The sequence below is a fragment of the Cydia pomonella genome, chromosome 2 (genome assembly GCF_033807575.1).
Source record: "Cydia pomonella isolate Wapato2018A chromosome 2, ilCydPomo1, whole genome shotgun sequence".
NCBI classification, from domain to species: Eukaryota; Metazoa; Arthropoda; class Insecta; order Lepidoptera; family Tortricidae; genus Cydia; species Cydia pomonella.
This window is the reverse complement of record NC_084704.1, coordinates 19,130,841-19,156,798: the sequence shown is the minus strand read 5'-3', so window position 1 is coordinate 19,156,798 and position 25,958 is coordinate 19,130,841. Positions and strand designations below refer to the sequence as shown.

The 25,958-nt window shown below is 36.9% G+C and overlaps 1 protein-coding gene across 3 annotated transcripts in view; it reads left to right on the top strand.

The window, feature by feature from the left end:
- The window catches only part of LOC133534580 (uncharacterized), a 46,234-nt gene extending 21,598 nt beyond the window's left edge, over positions 1-24,636 (top strand). Inside the window, exons 6-8 of one of the 3 annotated variants that reach the window (XM_061873749.1) lie at positions 4,678-4,830; positions 20,555-20,738; positions 21,195-24,636. In XM_061873749.1, coding sequence (XP_061729733.1) covers positions 4,678-4,830; positions 20,555-20,738; positions 21,195-21,475 — 618 coding nt within the window. In that variant the 3' untranslated portion in view covers positions 21,476-24,636. The remainder of the gene's footprint in view (positions 1-4,677; positions 4,831-20,554; positions 20,739-21,194) is intronic. The other 2 variants (XM_061873751.1, XM_061873750.1) reach the window with 2 other exon arrangements.
- Positions 24,637-25,958: the final 1,322 nt, after the last annotated feature.

Here is a 25,958-nt window from a genome sequence, read left to right as displayed (position 1 = left end):
TACATTTTTACAAATCATAACGCACGAAGTTACCGTTAGTGCTAGAAAGAAGCAATGTGGCATGGGTATACATATAAATCAATTACGCCGACAAAACGGTAAAATAAAATCTACAAAAATCTTTAAATAGAGTACCTATCTTCTCTATACTTAAAGTAGGGATATTTTTTTAAAGCAACCTGTACGTCGGACGGGTAACTACGAAAGTTTTATTATTATTAAATGATATAATTTAAGACCCGGATTAGCTTCAAATTGTGCCAAGTCCACCTCCACAAAATGTTAATTCACTGAAGTTCCACGATAAGTTTTCAATTTTCTGTTTTAATATATATACGCACGCTCGAGCAACCCAACAGATTTTAACGTAGTGGTAACTTTTTTCTTCCAAAATTAAATCTGAGTAACTATGCACTAAAATGAAAAAGTTAATTACTACTACTTTAGAAGTTAAAAAAAAAATCTTATCTTTAAAAAAGATGAGGTATAGTGCGGACAGGTCTCCTGAAACTGCTTACTTTATGGTGGCGCCTACGCGCTACGCGTTACGCCGTAGTTCGTAGCGCTACGGAAACAGCGCACTCGGCCTTCGAAGGGTGTCCATGTCCATTCACCTCGCTATATTGGCTTAGTGCAACGACAACCCAACACATACATTTAAATTATATTATGTAAATATAACTATAATGTGTTCATACTATGCATGTAGACTATTATGAGATTGAATAGTGTTTCCTCTAATCAATATCTAAGCACATGTCTGCTTAGTTAGAAGTGGTAGTTTTGGTGTTCTGCCTTTTCGCCGAAATTTTACTGTCAAATTTTACTTGCCAACCAATTTTTCACCGATGATTTACTTTGATAACCAACATTCGGTACATTTTCATTATTAAAACGATTAACTTGGTAGAATTACGGTTAAGTATATAATATAAAAAAGTTCAATAAATGTCAGTTTTGACACTGACAGATCAGTATCGTATCGCTGTGACATCTTATAAGCGTTTTTCAAATTGGGTCTTAAATTTCACAGTAAGCTTAATGAGTAAGGCTTTTTATTGCGGGTACTTAGACAACGATATAAACCATATATGTATATAAATATTTATAAATACTTAAATTCATAGCAAACATCCATAAATATTCGTGTTCATCATACCAATAAATGCCCCACCAGGATTTGAATATTTTAAACCCGAAATCATCGGCAGGACCTTCATAGGTAGGGCCACTACTCACAAAGCCAGACAGGTCGTCAAATATTATTATGACATATAACATTTGTAATACATTTAATTGGTCATATTCATCAATAGGGAGTATTACTGCAATGTTCGGTCGCCAGAGTGCAGCACTAGCACGTAACATAAACCATAGGCTATAGTGAGATTTTTCTAACATCACATATTTGACACATGACATTTGATGTTTGAAGTGATGTGGCTAAGACAACATAATATGTCAAATCCAGCAATCGTATCGATTACAGTTACGATTTGTGAGATCGAATCGATTACCTATATAAAAAATCAATATTAGGAACCTGCACAGCAGTTATACATGCAAATTATACTGCTAGTGACTACTTAGTATTAGCAAAATCAGGCATTTTTAGATCCAAAGTCATCTAAATTCAAATACAAGCAAAGTCAAAGTCCAAAAATACGAGCCAAGGTAACCAGATGTGAAAGAGAAGAATCCAAAAATAAAGCCAGGTGAAAAATACGAAAAGAAACGGAATATGCGCACAGTAAGGCGGAGAAACTTCGACAGACTGCGCATTTGACAAACGAATGATTTTGACGTCAAATTTGATCCGCTCAGAAATCGACATATTTTTTGCAAATCGTACGGTAAAGATCTATTATTATAATGGATTTTTAAAAGTATTTGTTTAAGTTAATGATTTCTTAGTTATAATACCTTATTTTTGTATTTTCTGTAGGTTATAAATATATCGATTTTATCGATTATCTTTAACTTACGAATATGTTACCCGAATCGAAAAAAATGATTTGACCACAACGCTGGTTTTAAAAAAAAAGACCCTTAGGACGTAAACGTTTGTGCAGTGATTTATTATTGTTAAATACTTCAGATATACGATGCGAAAAAAATAACTATAAGCATAATTACATTCAAAAAGTGAGTGTAGTTTAAGTGGTAACGAAAGACATATTATAATTGCGTGGTTTTGTTTTTAATTATGTGAATGGATCATACACATTTACATTATATGGGTGCTGTCATGTGTCAAATATGTGATGTTAGAAAAATCTCACTATAACTTATTATACATACTGTGCCTTAAACTGAGTTTTGACAAGTTTTCATAAGTAGATAATAGAGTCTGGCTAGCCAAATATTGTCGACAAATTTTTCCTTGTTGTATCACCAATTGTATAGGAATTAAATCTCTATGTACCAAAAAATTACATCAAAAAACCCTAAATAGGTGGCGCTACAATACCTAGAATACTTGAAAAAAAAATCAAATCATAGACAGCGCACGTCACTCCGTCAATAAGGCCTAGGTTCTTAGCTACTGTAGCGCTACTCTGGAGAGATTTGGAACAATTATTAATAGCTGATAGCTAGACACTTTTGCAACAATTCTACCATAAGAGATTTAACTCCTTTTAATTCCACACTCCATAACCAATTGTCTGTGATTAAAAAAACCTAAATGCTGTTGTCAGTTTATGTCATTCATTCAAATTCTTCGCGGTTTATAAGGAATTTATTTCAAATAATATTAATAATTACTATACTGAGTGGGGTTCGCAAACTATTATTTACTCGTAAATAATTACGACATTGTGCGAAGTTGACGTGAAGCGTTGTATAACGAAAAACTGCTATGTTTACAAGTCGTAAACATTTCAGTAGATTGGTGCTCTATTACTATTTTGATACTTTAAGTACTAGTTCTAACATTTGCCTATAACTTTAATTAAGTACGTGAATTTATTAATTATTGAATCTCATGAACAGGACAAGTGTGTAAAGAAACGTATAAACTAATAGAAGTTCTGGAAAATATCAATAAAATCCAAACATTGGAACGTAACGAGTAACTGAAAACCAATATTTAGAAGAAATCTGTGGAGTGAAGTGACTGATCAGTAGTAATTTGACTTAACAATATAAAATATATAAAAACATCTTGGCGAAACATGTCTATATGTCTTTGTATTTTACATAGTGGTAGAAATGTGAGCTGAGTTTGAGTGCACGTCCACGTATATTTAACTGATTTCCTTAGGTACCTTACGTGTGCACAGAAAATCAAAAATATGTTCTAGTATTAAAACTATAATTCCTACTACACAAAGTGTGACCAGCCCAAGATTTTTTTAATTTCCCGCCAAAAAGGTGTGTAATATTTCGGTAGCCAGACTCTAAAATGTGACATTGATGCATCAAAGCGGTTTGTTTACAAAGGGCCTACCGGGAAACGCGGAAATCGAAATTTAGTTATCTGCTTCTTTATCACTCAAATATGCAAGAGGGATAGAGAGGTTACCCTCAGATTGTGATGGGATGTGGTAGTGGCGCTCCCTACGCAGAGTTTCGCGTAATATTCCCTATTGACCAATTATTAATATAATAACGTCCACGGTGGCATCATGGTTCCATTTATATCACTTGCCCGTCACTTTCGCGCTTACATATTTGTTAGAACGTGACAAGCATGGTGACAAATGATAAAGAGCCGATCATCTTAGCCCTACTATTATTTGACAGAGTCTACTGGTATATGGTATGTTATGTTAGGTGGTTATGCCGTTTTGGTATGTTAGGTTAACTTAACTGCGACCAAATAAGGCGCAAAGCCAAACGAGCGAAGCGAGCATTAACTTACAAAAATAAACATTTGGTACCAACGGCCTGATTCGAAGCATGAGATACGACAACGATAAGTTCTGGTTTAAATAAGTTCTCATTTAGATAACGTTTGTATGTCGTATAATTGACAGAAGCAGCTTCGGGCAACCAATGTCACTTTGACGTTAGAAATATCGTAGATAAATCTTACTGGGATCACAGCGGATTCGAAATAAACGTCAATTTTGACATGTCGTTTCTTCACATCTTTTAAAGATCTTAATCATTCTTCGAATCGGGCCGCAAGTCAAGTCATTCTGCTACCTAATATGAAGTATTTTAAAGTGTGTTCTTGTCCAAACATACAGTTAAATAATGGTTAGGATGGGAAATGATACGAATTATTGTGTTTAGTAGCCTCGTAGACATTTGGTAAAATGACATAAGGTATGCGACCACCGAAGCCGCCGACCGCCGAAGGCAAACAATTTTTGCTCCTCCACTAGGTGCATTTAGAGTTTCGGTACGAATAGGTCAATCTTCTTCTTTATTTGCCATGCCCTAACGGACGTTGGCGAACACCTTTGCCGTCTCTCTCCTGCCTCTCCTAACTCTTGCCATCCAACTTTTTCTTAATTCTTTTTAAGTACTCGCACATTCGTAATTATATCAGTCCAGGATATTTTTAGCATTCACCTATATACTCGTAGCTGTAGCCACATTTCAATTGCGTCTATTTTATTTTCCATCGCTTTATTCAGGATCCAAATTTCGCAGCCATAGAAGTGGTCAATAGGTACTAAACTAACCTAAACACGAAAGAGAATCAACACTTGGTTTGTTTTGCAGAGTACACGAGAGACGGCGCTATACGTGCTAGACTGCGTGTTCTCCGTCGCTGTGGTGGGGTCGCTGGTGGTGTTCGTGTGGCGCGGCTCCTGGGCGCTGCTGGACATGTTCCTGTTCCCCGATGACCAGCTACGCTCCTGCTGGACCTCGCTGGTGAGCCCGCTACATATGTACATACAGCTGGTGTTGTCGGTGGTGGGTCGCTAATGGTGTTCATGTGGCGCGGCTCGGCTCCTGGGCGCTGCTGGACATGTTCGTTTTCTCCAACGACCAGCTCCGCTCCTGCTGGACCTCGCTGGTGAACCCGCTACATCTGTACATACAGCTGTTGTTATCGTTGGTGGGTCGCTGGTGGTGTTCGTTTGGCTCGGCTCCTGGGCGGCGCTGCTTGACATATTCCCCAACGATCAGCTCCACTCCTGCTGGACCTCGCTGATTTGAACACTACATTTTCCTAAACATTGTCAACTGCCACCGTTTCGTCTTCGTATTCATATTATTTAATAGTAAGAAACATTTGATTCACGTTGGCAATTACAGTTAATATACCGTAATACTTGTAATTAGAAACAGAAGATGTCAAAATTCTCAAACCGAAGTAGGATCGTGGAAGTAGAGTAACTTTAGAAATTTCTTAAAATTTTCGCAAGGTCAGTAACGTCATTTTATTTATTAGAGATTATTTATTCTGTGATATTGACAAATGTGTACCTGTCTTTATGAACTCCATTTTCAGGGTTCCATAGTCAACTAGGAACCCTTATAATTTCGCCACGTCCGTCTGCCTGTTTGTCTGTCTGTCTGTTCGAGGCTTTGCTCCGTGATGGTTAGTGCTAGAAAGTTACAATTTGGCATAGATATAAATTAATCAATCCGACAAAGTCGTAAAATAAATTGTTTTTTTTTTTTTTTTTTTTTTTTTTTTAACTAGATATATCTAATTTATGAATAACAACTGATTCTTCTATGAGGGTGTGTAGGTACACTCTCTGAAAAATGAATCATATAAGATTCTCAACCACTAGTATTCACTGAATTTTCCGTGACCCTGTGAAACTACTTAATATCTGAGGTATTTAACTATAATTATTCAGTATATCTTGAAAAACATGCAGTTCATATATGCTACTGATTAAGGTGTCAAACAACATTTATAACATATAATTCTTTCCGCATGTGGGTCATATCTACTACGGCGTGCCATTGAGTCAGTGACCACTTACTAGCGGCACAATTGGCTCTTCCTTTCGGCCGTCTTGGTCCCCCACAGAAACAAATATCTCGTACGACCTGTTGTTTAAAACCATAATAACATATAGCCGATCGTGGATTATAAAAAAAGAAATAATTGATATTAATAAGCGAGACATTTCGAACAGTTGTGTTTTTTTTTCAAAAATAAAAAAATAGAAGTATTATAATATACCTACCAGGTATCTGAGCCTGAAAATCTCCATAAGTGCTCATCGAAATTACTCATATTTAACAAACGCAATTAGGTTATTACCATCTATTTCTTTTGTTTAAAACCTGGCAGCAGCTTCTGTCAGGTTCAGGTATCATTTCTAAAAATAGCTTTCCACTGATCAATTATCCAATTCGCCAGCCAGAGTATAATAGGGTAAACGGTCCTCATGTTTACTAATAAACGAGTGCTTAGCCCGTCTGCCCACGTGGCAATCTGCTCAATGTCACCGTGGTAATGAACGTGAAACCGAGAAGCATCCTGGTTAACTGGCTTCTTAGAGATCTAGATTGGGTAGGTATATTTTTAGTACATTTTCATATGGGGATCTTTTAATACTAATTTTAGATAAAATAACAAAACAAGTAACAACCGTTCACATATAGTAGTAGTACCTACATAAAAACACACAGTAACTTAGGGCCTGTTTCACAATGTTCAAGTATTGGATAGGTAATTAACAAATAAATTAACTGCCAGGTAAAACTTCCTGCAAAACTTAGCACTTTATCTTCCAGTTAAGTTTATTTGAAGATTGTGAAATGCCAACTATGACTTAATTCGTCAGATAAGTGGCTAGTAGCTTATTCAGGACTTACTTGGATATTGTGAAATAGGCTCTAAACAAAGGCGTTTTATCAATTATTATATTATGGCGATTGATTATAACATGTGTACATATGATTAAACATATATCCTAATCACTAATTTTATTTATGTAACACGTCGCGGCGGTTAATTCGCTTATTAGTTTAAACATTATGAAGGCGGCATTTTTTCGGAACCATTAATTTAGTAGGTAATGTATACCGTTGCACGTTTCGTCTGCAAAGCTGTATCTAAACAACCGAATAACTGTGACAACAGGGTGCATAGCCAACATGTCAACCGTTAACGTTCCGTAGCGAACGAAACGCAACTGTCACTGTCGTACTAATATGGAAGAGTGATAGAGACACAAAGCGTTTCGTTATCGTAGCGCAAGCGATTGCCACCTTGGCTAGGCACTCAGAAGAGGAAGTAACTATAGTCTTCAAGGTTGGACTTATCGCTTATAGTTATAATTAGATGCATTGTTTTGATTATGCACTAGACGCACTGCGATAGGGCTGTGTATTCATCTTGAAACAATGTTGTGAGAGTAAAATAAATAAGCAAGACTGGAACTAGTGCGTTATTAAACTTCCTTGATTAAAACACTTATTATTAGTGAAAACTGAATTATTCACGTATAAATAAACCACAAAACGTGTGATCTTTGCCGGTCCTACAAGTGAAGCGACACTAGATAGTAAGTTTCAAGTATATTTATACACGTATATGTTCTGTTTCATTAATAATACCAGTGTGTTCTTATTAGAAATACAAGGAAATGGTTGAAAGACCACTACAGTAACCCACTTTTCGTAGTCAGATAAAATTATTCCCATTCTCTTGAAAATATATTATATTCTAGTTAATTTATTATTCCGATTTCAGATTACTACTTTGATGTAGGTGGGTTTAATGAATAAAATCAAATCATTCACAGCATTAAGTAATATTTAGGCAAATTCAAAAAATTCAAAATTCAAAAATTATTTATTGCGCAAGACACACTTGTTTATAATGTAAGGTGATGGAGCCACCCGGTAAGCAAAAATCTGTATGTGTGTGTGTGTGTGTGTGTGTGTGTGTGTGTGTGTGTCACGTGTGTGTGTCTGTGTTTTTTTTTTCAATCATGATCAATGTAATAGGGTATCTGTCTCATCATAGGTTATGGTCTTTAGCCAATTTGTAACTTCTCTCTTGCAGCCATAATAATGTTTCGAGTAAATGTCAAGTTGTTTATTCAATTTATTGTAAATATGTGAAGATTTCAAGATTGCCGATCCCCCCCAGACAGATACTAGATACAGTATACTAGGACAGATTGGACCAGGGATATATATATTTAATTTAATATATTACGCGAGTTTGACTGATTGTTTTTGCCTGGTACAATGTGCCTTAGCGTCCTAAAGATTCAGACAAGTTTCCTTACTCTACCCATGACTTGGTCAAGTTGAGAATACCAGTTGAGATGTTCATCAAATATAACTCCTAAGTATTTAGTGTGTGCAACCTTTTCTATTGTTGGACAGTCACAAGTACAGGAGGTTGAAGACAGGCATGAACCAATCCTGTTTATTTACTTACTGTTAATTTGTTTTTTTCGTGTTCAGTGTTAGTAGGTTCATTTTGAGCCAACTGTCTATGTGTGTCAAACCATTTTCAGCATAGTTCTTAACCTCATTCCAGGATTTGCCAGTAAATATTATTGCAGTATCATCGGCATATGAGAACAGTTTTGCATTTGGAATGGTCATATTACATAAATCATTTATGAAGACCAGGAATAATGTAGGTCCTAGCACACTACCCTATGGGACACCATAAGCGACGTCTTTGAGCCCGCTGACAACATCTCCAAGTTTCACTCTCTGTTTCCTATCAGTAAGGTAACTCTCGAATAGTGACAGTGGCGTTCCCCTAACTCCTATTCTGTAGAGTTTCTGAAGAAGAATGGGAACAAAGACGGTGTCAAAGGCTTTTTTCAGGTCTAGATAAACAGCCAGGCACCTGTTGCTGCTGTCCAAATTTTCCAAATTTGTAAGTGCAATTATAGCGTCTTCGGTTGATTTTCGCTGTCTAAATCCAAATTGAGCATCAGATAAAAGGTTAAATTTGTTTAAGAAGCTTAAGAGTCTGACGTTTAGTAGCTTTTCGAGGATTTTTGATAATGCAAGTAGAACTGAAATCGGCCTATAATTACTGACATCGTCTCTGTTCTTCTCTCCGTCTGAATTAGTGACTCTGGGAAGACACCGCGTTCAAAACTTAGGTTTATGAGGTGAGTTATAATTGGGACTACTTCTGCAGATATGTGTTTCAAGAATATTGTTGGTATATTGTCGTAACTCGGATTGCATTATTGACTTCTTCATGGCTAACAGGTAGTAAAACAAAAGAATGGAGTAGTGCAGGTGGAGCATTCATTGGCGGACACGAATGAGAGTTCGGTGAAATTTGCAGTGCAAGATCTTTGCCGACATTTGCAAAATAACTATTATTATTATGTTGTTTTATTTATTCTGGATGGAGTTTTTTTAGTTTATTAGTGTAAGTTAGGGATTTGAAATTTTTCCAGAGCATTTTGTTGTTTTGAGTTGATTTTTCAATAAGCTCTCTCTCATATTTTCTATTAAGTTTTTTAATAAGACTATTACAAAAATTAGCTTGTCACGATAACGTATACAGCGCAGTAACCCGTGAGTGATCCATGGTTTAATGATACGTTTACTACTAGGTATCACAGTGATTTTCGTATTTTGTTTTATGGATTCGCTTAGCAAATAAACAAGGCGTTCAGTTACGATATTAGGGTCTTGGCAAAACATCAATTCAGGAAGATTTTCCTTTTTTAGATAATTTAAAGCTGCTTCAAAGTCAATAGTGGTTTTAGTTTTATTTATAATTGGTATATTTTTTAGGTAATTTGGATAGTGACAGAAAGGTAGTGAAATGATCAATTGTAGTGGTTTTTGTAATTGCTATAGTGGAGAAGTATCTGGATTTATTTATTTTTAAGATGAAGTGGTCTAAACAATCTTTTCCCCCGTAAGGTCGAGTGTGACCAGCTAAAAGGCCAAAATTCGATAGCATTTTCAGATAATTCATTCTGTTTTTACATTCGTCTAGTGATAATAAGATTATTATGTGAATGCAAAGATTCCAGTTGAGTTTTTAAAGAGTCTATAAAGTCTTCTGCATTCGTATGTGACGGGGATCGGTAAATACAAAACAGTATTATTTAGAATGTCTAGCTGGAGACAGGAAGCCTGACTCACCTTTATTTCCTTTACTTTATGATTCAAGGTATTTTTAACATAAACAACCACACCATCATTTTTGTTTTGTTGGCATTTAGTAAAGTAAGAGTCATAGTTTTCTAGCTGTGGTAGTGGCTTATTAGAATTAAGTCTGCATTCTGTAAGAATAATAACGTCACTTTTGAAAGTAAGGCTAGATAGTGTAAGCAAAAAATTGTCAAAATTACAGTATATACCTACTCCTTATGTTTTGTAACATACTTAATTGTAAAATCACTTTTGTTTATATGTACTTGTTTCATAAACTCTTTTGTATTGTCACACACGGGCATATGTAATATTTAGATGTATGTATAATGATGATGATGATGGAGTATAATGGACCATCTACTCGCATATAATTTTATCGATTAGGTAATTGACGAAGCCCTACGGAATTCGAATGTATTATGCGACGCATTTATCAATACACAAAGTATGTCACAGAATATTCCTCGCAGTTCATTTGCCTATTTGATAACATTATTTGGTTGGATGCCCTGGGTCTTTGGAACTCTAGGAAATTTGTTTTTAGAACAATGTTCGATACGTGGAAGATTTTATATCACAACTGATAAGTTACAGCTGCACCTTATAGCCGAATTGTCTTAATGAATTCTTATTTTTTTACTTACAGGAAGTAATTAAGTTGCACAATTGCGAAATTAATTATGTTTTATATGGAGTAGTGATGAATTGACCTCATACAGTTAGAAAAAAAAACTGAAGTGGTAAGGGTAACAGTGTAAACTGTACATGTCTATCGTATCGTAAAAACGGCGGTCAGTCTTAATCCTATTGTATGCCAAAAAACCAAAATTTATTCGCAGGTTAAATGACAATAAGCCACTCATATGTCTTTTGTTTTTATTTAAATAATTTCATTCGCGCTAACTATGATGAAATTACAATTGTTACACATTTTTAGCTCTTAATAATTTTGTAAATACATTTCACAACAGTGTTTTCGTTTGATAGATATAGTGACAATAAAACATTAAAGTTTATTGTGACTATAAACGGTGTGTTTCCGTTCTTTAGCAAACAACCTACTTATATATTTAATAGAATCAGCTGTTTGCCGTCTAAGCTTAGTTGTAAAGAGCATACGAACTACGCTGACGGAAAATTATGCTAATTACGTCACCAGTTTGTTCACAGATAAGGAAGTTATTATTATTACTTGATTTCCTTAAATAGATGCACTTTGTTTCAAGTTGTGTTCAAACTGCTTTTAGTTTAGTGACCTGTCAAAAATTATATCCACATATATATACGTGTTAGTCTATTTAATTTTTTTCCTCCTCTTCTTTTTGAGTTATAGTGAGTTATATAAAAAACATACATATACTTAAGACAGCGACCAGAGCAAACAGCAACGGATGATCAGATAAATATGACTTCTATACACTTATATTATAGTTAGTTATAGTTGGTATCACTTAATGTTTTTTTTTTTTTCAAACTAACCGGTTTACGAAAAACCCCCAATACACCTTATTGATATTAATAAACAACTCTTCATTATTAATAAAGACGAACCAAGAATTATAAAATTGTGTAGCGCTCTAAGCCCGCGGCTCTGGTGGCACGGTAGTGCCATCACAAGGGCGTAACGTGAACATGAATTCACTGTTCATTACTTTTCTGTTATACAACAGTTCTTGTAATAACGAAACGGCCAAGCCACATATTTTACTAAGGTGCAGAGTTTGTGAAGTTAGGGCTTGTAGGGTTAGAAGCTTGGCTCTACATGAGATCTGATAACTTTTTGACAGTGCGAGTCTTATGGTTTCTTCTTGGCAACATGTTACATGAAAATGTTTATGTGGGTTGATTATCCCTAAATAAATACGGTTTTTCGTGTGATAAATAAACAAATTAGTCAAAAATATGCCTAAACGTTAATCATTTCTGAGTAAGCACTCGTTTATTATGTAAAATTATTCTTTATTATAGAAGCACTTTTTATTATAGAAGTGCAAACATGGATTAGGCAATCATATTTACCTAATACTTATCATTAAGTCCACAAGTCTCACGACTAATCAGTCATCATTTAATTTATTAGGTATGTTTACAAAAAGTTTCAAGTAAATATCACATAATAACCTCATTTATTCATAAATGGGTATACATAAAGGATCTTATTCTGTAGACAGTTTCTCCATTTTCAGCCTATTACAGACATACAAATTAAATATTTACATTGCTTCGTTAAGAAATGGCAAAGTGTTCCAAGTTATTGTAATACATTTTTTCTAAACACCACCTAAATAGTTTTGCTTTAAATTGCGGTAATTCCAATTCCTTCAGTTCCTTAGGGAGATAGTTATAAATTTTTGTGCACATAAATACTGTATTTAAGATAATATTGTGTATGGCGAAACGGAAGGTTATTAAATTCTAGACAAAAATGATATATGATATTATGTCCCTAAAACGAAGCCTTCTTCTAGAAATATGGCTCAAAAACCGTATTAGATTTCACAATAAAAAAAGTGGTTTCAAACTATTTTCACACTGTGCAGAATATCTGTGCATTTTGCTTTATATAACACAAAACCTAATTGCCAAAGAACCTAACATACGTACTTAATTCGTGGTTTTGCATTAAATACGCAGACAACCTAACCCTTACATATTTACGATTTAACGACACAATTACTTAGGTACATACCTACATACATAATGTATTTCACTTACCTACCGACATTCGACCAACTCGATAACGTGGAAATGATTTCCTAAGGGACTGTCAGTGACCCCAACGTTGACAGTCGGGATCGAGATACACCGTATTTACAGTCACAATACCGACGTTTACTGACAGCATTTCCTCTGGCGAATCAGTTTATATATGTCCGGAAAACCTAACTTTTGAATAGTTGGTGCAGTCGCCTCGGAGCTAAGGCCAAGGTGTTCCTAATACAATATGAATACGCGTCTGTCTTAAGGCGTAAAAGTAAATAATCTGATATTGTTGAGCTCCTTCGTCGCTGTGGTATAGCTGATGATAGTTATCAGTATTTTACTTATTTTATATCGCCACCACCCCCTAGAGATTTCATTTCTGCTTATTTTTTTGTTATACAATACTTTTGTAAATTAAGCTTAAATAGCAGGAGTAAATAGTAGGAATAGGAGGAGGATAGTAAGAATTACAGGCGTCCATAGGCCACAAAGACTGCTTGCCATCAGGCGCAGTATGCTTGTTTGCTACCGACGTAGTATTAAATAACCGGCCAAGAGCATGTCGGGCCACGCTCAGTGTAGGGTTCCGTAGTTACTCTTCCGTCACAATAAGCTAAACTGGAGCTTAAAGTGTTGTAAATGGTACCTTTCACCCGAGTTAAACAAATAGGCAAATTTGCATAATCAGTACCTAATTAAAGTAAGTCTTTTTACTATGAAGGGAAAACTTTTTGCGATAACTCAAAAACAGCTAAACTGATCATGTCCGCTATAGTTTTCATTTAATGTCTTTCTTAAGCTCTACTTCCACGATTTTTTTCATATTTTTTGGACCTATGGTTCAAAAGTTAGAGGGGGGGGGACACATTTTTTTTTCTTTCGGAGCGATTATCTCCGAATATATTCACTTTATCAAAAAATGTTTCTTGAAAACCCCTATTAGTTTTGAAAGACCTTTCCAACGATACCCCACACTCTAGGGTTGAAGCGAAAAAAAAAATTCACCCCCACTTTACGTGTATAGGAGGTACCCTAAAAAAAATTAAATTTTTAGATTTTATTGTACGACTTTGTCGGCTTTATTGATTTATATATCCATGCCAAAATTCAGCTTTCTAGCACTAACGACCACGGAGCAAAGCCTCGGACAGACAGACAGACAGACAGACAGACAGACGGACATGGCGAAACTATAAGGGTTCCGTTTTATGCCATTTGGCTACGGAACCCTAAAAAACGACTGTTAGTGAAATAAGTCGGCGACCCCAAATGAAATAGTATGGAACTAGAACGATGAAGTTATATAATTTTAATATTTTGATGGTTTAATTCGCTACGCCCATGATTTTTAGGGTTCCGTTCCAAAAAGGTACAAAAGGAACCTTTATGGTGCGACTCTGTCGGGAGGGACCGGCCCGCTATCCCTTATAAGGGGTTTTGTAAGAGTTTTGCATAAGGCTTAACTCACCATACCCTTTGCCCGGCGAAACCCTTTCATTTTGCTTTTAAAGCCCTTATATTAAAGCTAACCCTTTTGAGGTATCGGTATCCTAATACCCTTACAAAACCCTTATCATCCGCTCACCAATACCTTGCATATCGCTTATAAGGGTTAGCCTTATAAAGGGCTTCCCTTTCAGCATATAAGCGTGCTAATTTAAATCATCTACCTAGTTCATAAAGCACACATTACTGTAAATCCAATAGTAAGCGATCGTTGTTGGCGGCGGTGTTCTTTGATGTTCGCGCGCTTCCGAATGATCGAAGCCGCTGTAGATTAAATACGGTTCAATTTTCAATGGCAAAGAGTTGTGATTGTCTGTTGCTTTGCGCGGATCGAGCGCATCGTCACGGCGCTATTTTCTTCAGTCTTAGACACGTGCCAATGTTATCATTAGCTCCCGTTGCAAATAATATACTTACTCGCAAGGCTCCGAAACCGGTTAAATTTACAAACCATTATCATGTACTTGGCGCGAAACCTTAAAATTTAAGTTTGGTTCGAAAAACCGTTATTTTTAAACCGGTTATTTAGAGAACATTTTCATAATTATTATTGTCAGATTAACCGGTTAAGAACAATAAAATCCAGTTTATTCCATGCGCGGTGTCTTTGTTTACGGGCCGATCTCTAGTTTCGTACCGATTTATTATTTTTTTCGTAGAACGTTTTTTGTCCTCTAAAGTTATTTGTGTTTATTTTGATATTTATGTATTTATTCATTATGTGCTTATAAATATGTGTTTATTCATTATATATGTATTGTTTTTTTAATACTATGGCGGCGACAAACACACAAACGGTCCGCCTAATGTTAAGCAGCCACGTAGCCTATGGACGCCTGCAACTCCAGAGGTGCTAGCTCTTGAACTGTGTAATGAAATATACTAGTACTACTATTACTTTTAAGGAACATGTAAGGAATGTAATGAAGGCATAGGCGGAAATGTAAAACCGAGGGAAGGTAATAAATCATGTATGAAAGGGAATGAAATTAGATTATATGTAAATGAACTTTATTGGGTAGAAATTAAAGGGATGATATTTTAAAATATGGAACCATAAACTACTTGAATTAAACCAAGACACAAACAAGGGAGTATATCGACGTTTGTAAATACGAGGTGTAACAAAAACAGTGGGGATCCGTTCGACCAAGTTCTAATTCTCAGATCAGAAGCTCCGGGTTTTCGGCCTCGATTTTTACGATACTTGGGCATTGATTTTTGTCCGAAAATTGCTTCACTGAAGTTCAGCCTTTGACCTAGTGGCTTTGGCAGTGGTAGCTGACTTTTCGTTTATTATTTAAGCTTTATTCAATTATTCTCTCAAATATAAAATATATTTGTGTCCAATATTTGCCATTAAGATCTAAACTACCTATGTATCTATCTATTATTATTATTTTACATAAAAAGAAAAACCCATTTTCTAATAAGATATTTATCTTTTCTTTCAAACTGAAAATATTGGAAGGAATGGGCAGAAACGGATTGGAATGGAATGAAGTTTCAAAGATTTTTTTTTCAATCATCTATCTAGCTAGAAGGCAATCAAGTGAAACGAATAAAGATATACCTACCCAATATATACTACATGTGATTAATTTGCATTAGAAAGTATCATATCACTATATTACTACCTTTTTTTTAATACCACGACGGTGGCAAACAAGCATGCGGCCCGCCTGATGGTAAGCAGTCACCGTAGCCTATGGACGCATGCAACACCAGCGGTATTAAATGCGCGTTGCCGGCCCTTTAAAAACCTGTACACTCCTTTATGAAGAGCCCCATACTGTAGCCCCTCGGGAAAACCTCAGCAGGATGCTCATTTCACAGCCGAAGCGTTCGCGGCAGGAAATTCCTCTTAAACCGCACAGTACGCGACCAATTAGGTTCTAGGGTGTGAGGATGAACACCCTGCGAGCGAGTGATAGAAAGCGGCCATTGGTAGAACACACACAAGGAGGCAAAGTCTCTCCTTAGACTTAAAGGTTCAGTACCGCCTCTGAGTTTGGGATCGTCGACGATTCGTACGTACAGCGCGCCTTTGGACTGAGTCGAATGGTCCAAGCTAGCATGCAGGTACTCCTGCCCAAAGGTGACAGCAATACTCCATATGGGGACTGCAATTTATATAGCAGCAGTTGTAAAGTATCGTCTCGCTTTATTGAGCACACCGAGTTTTTTGGATGCCAGCGCAGCCTTTCCTTCCAGGTGGCTACGGAATTGGACATCACTGGAAATGTCGACACCGAGGATCCCAATACTCCCTGACATGGTAAGGGTTGAGCCTTGGAGCTGTGGGACCACAGTAAATGGGGTTTTCTTAGCGGTAAACGCGCAAACTTGTGTCTTGGTGGGGTTAAATCGGACTAGATTGTCCCAACCCTACACCGAAACTGGATAGAGTGCTTTCAATGTCCAACACAAGCTTTTCACGACTCTCCAGCACCACAGAACGGGGGATGTTGGCAGGGCCTGTGTAATAGGCATCCCCAGTACTGTCGTCTGCATTGCATAGCAATGAATGTCGTCGTTAGACAACATATGTCATTGATGTGCAGCAAAAACAGCGTTGGGGATAGCACAGAACCTTGCGGAACGCCAGCGTTAATGTCCATGCTATCGGAGCAGCTTCCGTCTACTACGGCTCGTATGCGTCTGCCGGAAAAAAAGCTAGCGATCCATTTGCATAGTCCCTGCAGCAGTCCATAAGATGGTAACTTCGATAGGAGACCCCTACGCCAGACCCTATCGAACGCCTTCGCTATATCTAGGCTAACTGCCAATGCCTCACCTTGACTCTCAATGGCCGAAGCCCAGCGGTGTGTGAGATACAATAGAAGATCACCAGTCGAGCGACCGTGACGGAAACCATACTGGCGGTCGCTGATCAGGTCGTGTTCTTCTAGGTATCTCAGCAGCTTTGCGTTAATTATACGCACCATGACCTTTGAGAGAAGAAAGGTAATAGCGATAGGCCTGTAACTCGATGGGTCCGATCTGTCGCCCTTTTTAAGCACAGGGTGCACAAGGGCCGTCTTCCACGAAGATGGAACATGCCGTTTCTTGCTAGAGAGTGTGAAAAGGCGCGCCATCACGGGACACAACTCAGGAGCACATTGCTTAAGCACAATCGCTGGTATGACGTCTGGCCCGCTCGACTTATGAGCGTCGGCGATAGTAACTCCCGCCGAATATCCCTCTGCGTGAATGAGATCTCTGGCATGGAATATACCCACCGTGGGATGGTGGGCGGCACGGCGCAACCGTCGTCGGTTAGGGTCGAGTTTGAGGCAAAAATAGTAGCAAACCAAGAAGATTGGCTTTCTCCTTTGCACTGTGGGCCAGATGACCATCAGCTTTTCGCAGTGGTGGTAAGGACGACTGACAAAAATTTCCCTCGGCAGCTTTGGCAAGCGACCAGAACGCGCGACTCCCAGTGGGGTAGCTCGCTAGTTTCTCACCAATTCTGTCGACGAAATCGTATTTAGCCCTGGCAATGGCCCTCTTATGACCATATACCTATGAGTACTTAACCGTGACAAAGTGGATTTCCGATGAAGAAAAATTTATTTTGCCGTACTTAAACCATGAGCGCGAAACCTTCTTCATTGACGTTTTACATTGATACTTAGGCTCTCAGCATACGGAGCGTAAGCGTAAGAAACGCGTAAGCGTATCGTATTACGCGCGTAGAACGAGAGAAGTCTTTTCTATCGTCATTACGACAGACGTAGCGTAATATGGGCGCAAAAAACAAAACTTCAGCCTTATCAAACAATAAAAAATCTTCTTCATCTGACGAGAAAGTAAGATCGTTGATACATCCGCCGAAGACATCTGACGCTAGCGACACCATGATTTCAGCTAGATTCCACTTATTAAACGATTACGCTTACGCGTCTCGTACTCGTAACGTTTTTACGATACGTTTACGCGACGCTTACACTCCGTGTGCTGAGGATCTAAGGCGGTGAAAAAGAAAATACCTATTCTTAAACAATTGTGCGTTTAGATTTGGTATAAGTCACAATTTTGCAGACGGAAAATGAAGTTGTTCATGTGATAAAATTAAAATCTGCGTTCTCTCTAGGATAATTTTACTGTAACTGAGCTTACTACTACTACTAATATAATATAAACTACTTACTAATATAATATAAATTATGCACTTCTTTATAAAAATGCACTTATTCACAAATAGTAGTTTTTTTAATAACCTACTCAATGCCAAGCTATTTTAGGTAGGAGGGAAATGAGTTTTTACTTGTTTTTTTATTTAAGTTATATGGTTTAGTTTATCAAATTTTAATTTTTACGTAAACATACTTTAAAAAACTAACCACTTGTATAAAATAGTAATGTTATTAACTTGATTCGGGCTCGGACACCAAATCGGCACGAAACGAGAGAATGCTATGCCCTATGCGGCACACGGCCGTCTCATCGCTCCCCCAATAAAACGGTTTATTAAGGTTACAATAAAGTTCTTAAAATGTTCGCGTTCTTCTGAAATTTCGGAGTAAAACCGAAATAAACCGGTTTTAACCGGTATCTTTTAAACCGTTTCCGAGTTTTCTTACTGGGACAGAAGTGACCCTAATTGTTATTATTGTTGTTTACGCCGTTGCTACTACCTATTAGAAATATGCAGTCAAGCGTGAGTCGGACTTACTTGTGTACTATTCTGTTAAACTTTAGAGAAAAGTCATATTTAATTAAATATATATGACTTGTAGACCTTGTTTTATTTTAATCAGTTCACACTTGTCAGCCAGTAGGTACAATTAAGTTTAAAAAGTGGCCTAGTTTCGTAAGTGCAATCGGACTCATCACTCAGCTAATACGATGCACGGCAACGGCTACTATACTAGTAATTGTAGTCTTACTAGTATATAGTAGATGGTAAGCGAACAAAATTATTTAAAAAACCCTTCCCTAGGAACGTATTTTCTTTCCTTTTCATACACTAGCGTAGATATATACTAATTCTGCCTCTTTCACGCAACGCTCCACTACGACATTACTAAAGGGAAAGCTTTATAAAAAGCGCTTAATGATAAGGGTAACCCTTATTAAGGGATTGCAAGGCATATAGGATAGCAGTAAGCAATTGCAAAGGGCTAGCTTTATTTTTTGCTAAGTTTTTCGGTAAGGGCTAGTCAAATATATGGGCTTGCAGTTCAAACTGGACAATCTTTCAATGTGTTAGCTATGTTTATGGGACGCCCATTGAAAGGCTTTTATCGCGGAAAGGGTTGTCGGGGCCCTTCTGTCCGTCCGTCCGTCTGTCTGTCTGTCACATCGCTAAATATCTCGAGAACCACTTCAATTTGAAATTTGGAATAGTTATGATATTAACAACACTAACCCAGACACATTGAAAGTATTTGTTATTTATTTTATTTTTATTAATTATGGAATATGAACAGGGGCCGATAGATGGCGCTGTACACAAATATACATAGTATAGGTAGGTACTTCTGTTCAAAAGTCATTCATCTTTATAGTTACACGAGATAGTTCAAAGTTTGTACGGAACCCTCGGTGCGCTAGTAAAACGAACTCGCACTTGACCGGTTTTTTTTATCTTTGTTCCCCGATTTTGTGAATAACTATGTAGTTATTCCCATTATTGAGTAAGTTCAAAAGAGAGGTATGGGCATTGTGAATGTCATCTCGCTTTATGTGGTAGGGCACAGCCAGGGAAGTACCTCCACATTACAGAAAACCGCAGCAAAATAACACTAGACCCTACTCATAGTGTTGTGTTCCTGCCGGTGAGTAAGGTTGCCAGAGCTCAACGAGGGGGGGGAGGGGTTTAGGGTCGGCAACGCGCATGTAACTCCTCTGAAATTGCAGGCGTACATAGGCTACGGAGACTGCTTACCATCAGGCGGGCCGTATGCTTGTTTGCCACCGACGTACCGCTCGCGACCGCTTCTCCATACAAACGTAGTCCCCATTTTACTCTTTGTATATTAATTTTATAGAAGATATTTTTACACAATTTGATGTATATAAACCAGAACTATACCTATTTATGTGTATGGAATTTGAATTCGGTCCCAACTCTTTTAATAATCATAAAAAATCTAATTATGTAAAAATGTTTCCATAATATCAATATTTAGAGAACCTGGGATATACGTTTGTACGAGTAGGTATAGAGAAACGTTCATCCTCTATCCTCTTAACCACGAAACTAGCTCGTAGATCGTAATGAAGGGTCGTGATAAATACAGATCATGAAATAACAACCTGTTTTGGGAAGTCGCGTTTTTCCTTATTACTTAAATGTTGTACTATTTTCCAACAGTTGGTGGGCTACGCGCTAGTGGTGGCGACATTCGCCCTGCAGGCGCCGGTACGCTGGGCCGCGGCGCGCCTCCACGGCGCGGCGCGGCTGCTGTTGGCCGACGTGTACCATCTCGTTTCCTTCCTCGCCACGGTCAACGTGTGGCGCGGCGTGTGGGGCTTGCTAGATATATATCTATTCCCTGGTAAGACTAAACTTATAGAAACAGCCTTTTCATGCAGAGCTGTCATATTAGCTTAAGTTGATAAGTGAACAATGTGTTATCTTGTAGGAGTACCCACATTATTTTTAACACTCAGCCTGCTTAGGTTTTTGCTGCTGGTTGTCCCTCTGGAAAACTAAGGCTCTGATGAAGTTTATAAACGCTTTTGTTAGGTACACGTTTTAAGTAGCAGCATTTTATTGTTATTCGCCTTATTTGCATGATCTAAATGTAAGTGTATTTTAATTACACCCCTAAGTAACACCCCTGGAGTTGCAGGTGTACATAGGCTACGATGATCGCTTACCATCAGGCGCAAGTATGCTTACTTGCCACCGACGTGGTATACCTAAACAAAAAAATGGTATTTTGTTAGCACACTTTAGAGCATAATGGAGATCCCAAATAAATAAAATTAACAATGTGTTTTTTCTACAGATTCACCAAAAATCAGTAATTGGTGCACACACATCGTGAGCCTCACGCTCCTTATACTCCTAAACTGCTCCAACTCCATTATAGTGCGGGGAGTCTACATAGACGGCGAGGAGCCCGCCGGCGAATGCGTGGTCTTCCCTTGCCACTATCTAAGGCTCTTCTTCCACAAAGAGAGAACCAAAAAGAGACATAGACAAGCACTCGCCGCGGCTGCTCTTGCGGCCAACAGGAAGATAGAAGAAGCCAGCGTACCCTTACAAATGCCAGAGGAAAAAGTATAGAAAAAACACCCAAAGCCTTATAACAATCATTTTTAAGATTTTGGTAGTCGACGAAAGGTATCTTATTAATATTAAATAATTGTTGTTTAGTTGTTACGAATTTGTAGCCGTCAGTTACCCAGTGAAAAAATAGAATACCTATATCATTTTATATTTTTACATTACTATTTTATATGCTATCTTGAAATCTTCATAAATATTGTAATTCGTTTTCGTTATGTTTGCGTCGCCGTCGTAGAAGAAGATACTCAATTAATATTTCGGAGTTTTAATAGCGATTCAGTAAGTCGCTTCTTAAAATAATATATATATTGATTTTAGGTTATAAAAGATGATTTCAGATCTAACTAGATCTGTAGGCCTTATATTTAATTTATTCCAGTTTTAGTTATTACTAACTAAATTGGTTTTATGTTGCCAGGTTTTGAACCACACAAACATTGCGGTTTGTGAGATATTATGTTTATAAGTAGGTATTTGTAAATATGATCTATGAATTGTAGCTGTAGTGTTCTTGTTTCTTAAGAGAGCTTGGTACTATTTGAATGTATGTAGATAAGAAATTCTGATTCTTTAAAATATTCAAACTGCAGCAAAACAGTATTTTTAAGAGTATTATTGTATTTTCAATGACTGGTTTTGTCACTATACAGGGTAGGCGCGAATAATTCTATCAACAACCTTACCTTAAATTCTACTATTTTAATATAGTAATTTTCGGGAACAAAATAATTAAATTTCTTTCTGTAAACAATAACTACACAATGAGTCTAGAATTAAAGATTTTTTTGAAGTGCTAATTTTGTAAAATAAGGAATATATCGGAAACTAACTAAGCGGTTTTTATCTTGATAGGTAGTTATCATGAAAATGTTCAAGCTACTTAATCAGGAACCGACAGTTATGGTTAGTTAGTTGAGTTATTTAGGCCTACCCTGTTCCTACAGTGTCAGTTTGGTTAAAAAAATATGTAATTAATTTGTGTCAAATCATACCAGATTGCCAAAATCTTTAAAATACCTATTATATCTACACTAATCTACCGTTTATTCCGTTTCCTTAAAGTTTGCATACTATTTTACATCGTCATATTATTATCAATTTATGAAGATGCAATATGGAAGATATGTGATTATAAAAATAGCAAATCTACATACTTATCCTTAAGACAAATTTTTTTGATGCCAGCAGGGGCCTAACGGTTCATCAAAAATCGTCTATAGCCCACTGTATAATACCTAATACATCATTATGTATAGGTAGGTATAAGGCCAGAGGTAAAGTATTGGCCAGAGTTTGTCTCATTTCAAACATAGACAGAGAGAATCAAACCGTACTTAGCACCCAAAAGAAAGAGATGAGTATAGTTTTTTCTTCTTATTTAGGTACTGACAAATTTGGTTTGACAGACTATACCTGATTAGTTATTTTGTTTTTCTAAGCATGTATTCAACTTGATTTATAACTTACAGCACATACCTACCAACATATTTATTGGCAGTTGAGCTGGACTTACTTGTAAACTGCTTAATTTCTTAACATTCATGTTTAAAGACCTTTTTGAGAAGGTGTTTTTCAGACTTAGTAAATTAAAATACATATAAAGAATGTATTTGTAATTTATTAATCTAATTTAGTGACTAGTCATCTTTTAAGTGCCTACTTTATTGTCACGATGCATTTTCTCATAGGATAGTATTTTTTTGTATCAGGTAACAACTACCTATTATTTTTTATGTAGATATATTACATTACCCGAATATATCCCGTATACATGTATTCATTCATAACTAAACTATAGGTAGCTACCTCCTTCTTATAGGTAGATACACATTTTTATACGTCAGCGGCGTTTTCAGCGGTATCACACCATACCTATTCAAATAAAATAGATGCGGTTTTCCTTTTTGATTATAGATTAATCATGCCTGCCTCTTCAAGATCAATATATGTATAAGAACCTAGTGCAAAAGCTAAGACATGTTATAAACGTAAACTATATACAGTGTGTGTCTTTCATAACGACACTAATTTCAAGGGCTGAAAGTATAAGTCTTAATGAACTGAAATTAGCATATTTAGTTAAAAAATAAAAAATAAAAATTTTCATACAAATTAATTGGGCACGCAATGTATCAGTAATAAATTAAACTTAACAATTGTCATGTGATTTCATTGAAATTTCGCTCTTAGTGACATCCTGACACCTATCACAATTACCTACATCTTACATGTCGGTGACACTTTTGATTGACAAGACCGTCAAAAATCATGACAAGAGACCTTGTTCGTAAAAAAAGGACTTAACCGCCCTGCTATCGCGAAACACTTTGCGAAGTTTCTCCTCTCTTTCTCACTCACAAAAGTTGCTTGAGGAGAAACTACGCAGTGTTTCTTGGTCAAAGTTCTATTAAAAATAAAAAAAGATTAAAAAGTTTTTATTTATTCAAAAAATAAAATCAATCTCTGCGATTCACTCGTCGAAGATAACGATGTTCGATGTGACGTCCTTGCATTCCGATGCAAGTGTTGCATCGGCGTATGAGAGACTGATGTACGCTTTCAAAATTAGTGTTCTGCTGAAGTTTTTGAAACGCGTCAGTTATTCTGTTCCGAAGATCTTCAACAGATATTTGTGGTTTCGAATACACTTCGTTTTTTATGGCCCCCCATAAAAAAAAAATCTAACATCGTGAGGTCCGGTGAACGGGCCGGCCAACGTCGAGGCCCAAATCTACCGAGCCAGTGGTTTCCAAACATGAAGTTCAAATGATTACGCACGCGAACTGCTGAATGTGCCGGAGCTCCGTCCATTTGCAACCAAGTCAGCTCCCGTGCTTCTTCTGGTAACGAATTGAAATAATTAGTCAATGGACCACTAAGCAATTCCAGGAATTTTTCGCCATTGAGATTTCCGTCGATAAATACTGGACCTATTATACGGTCACCATGAATGGCTGCCCAGACGTTTACAGCCCATCGGTATTGATGACCGGTCTCTCTTAGTACACGAGGATTTACTCTTGCCCAATAGTGTGTATTTCTCTGATTCCACACGCCGTTCCGAGTAAAAGTACTCTCATCAGTCCATATTACTCTTGAGGTAAATTGGTGGTCGGTATTGTGTTTGTTTAATAGCCAGCGACTAAATGTTAAACGTGGCAGCAAATCCCTAGGCAATGTTGCGTGTGCCTTCAAAAATTTGTAAGGAAGCTGCAAGTTTTTTTGAGAATCCTGTGAACTGTTTTGTGCTTCATTTGAAAATGTCGCCCGGCATTTCTTGTACTGCATTCTGGATTTTCAGCAAAATGTTCCAGTATAATTTCTTCATTACGAACATGAAGACGGGGTCCATTTGCCAACGGTTGGATTCTCCCAGTAATGGGCATGTCTTCCCGGACACGCTGCAATGCACCGACTATGACTCTGGGGTTTTGCGGAATTCGACGATTTGGAAATTGCTCCCGATATAATGTTAACGCTAGTCTAGCATCTTGCATAGCTTCGCCATACTTTATAATCATATCCGCTAATTCTTGCGAGGTATAAGGCGATGGTCGTGGCATTTTGGAAAGATAATTATGACATGACAATTTCATGAAAAAAGTCACCTAAATATTTTACGTCAACCTACCTGCATCCTGTCATACCAGCCAGTGCAGTCAAAAGATTGGTGTAAGTAGGTAACTTTGTGTTAACTAAGAAGGCGGAATCAGATAATTGTTTCGTTTAAGTACCGATTGATAACTTCACATTGATTGGGTTGAAGTGTCAAGATAACATCGAGTTTGTTGATCAACACAGACATTCCTAAAAAATTTAATAAGCATGTTTGAACTAGGTAATGTGATTTCTAAGAAGTGATAATAAATGTATGTGCAGTGATTTTTGGTATCAGTCTAGTTCGGTGAATAATGCGATTCATAAATGTGGTGGCTAACAATAAGACACAGAAAGATTTGTTGATGTAAATTTGTTGTGCTAGTGTGGTCAAAATCGCGTATGTTTTAAATTGCAGTGTTTTCTAGTAGTGAATAATTCAGTAAATAAGTTAACGTCGGCAACAGTTCCGAGTTACTTAATGTTTTGATCGAATTTAAATGGAAACGAAACTAGCTCTTCCTCTCTGAAACGTCAAATAAATGTTTGCATTACATTGCTGCTCGAGATTTTTTTTTAAATTAATTACTCTTAACTATAAAAGGCAATCGTTATATTCTTTTGATAAAACTGTTAACAGCACTTTAAACTATCGTTACTTAAAACCAATGTCGTTATGAAAGACACACACTGTATAATTTTGGTTGTCACATCAATTAGGTATACTTGTGTCGACGCACGACGATGTTTTTTTTTTAACAAGAGCGTAAATTAGTTCATCCCTCGTGCAAATTTAAGGTCTGAGCAAGTGAAATATTCCAAAATTGAAGCAAAATTTGAGGGTAACGAGGATTTTAAAGCAAAAAGAGGTAAACCTACAAAC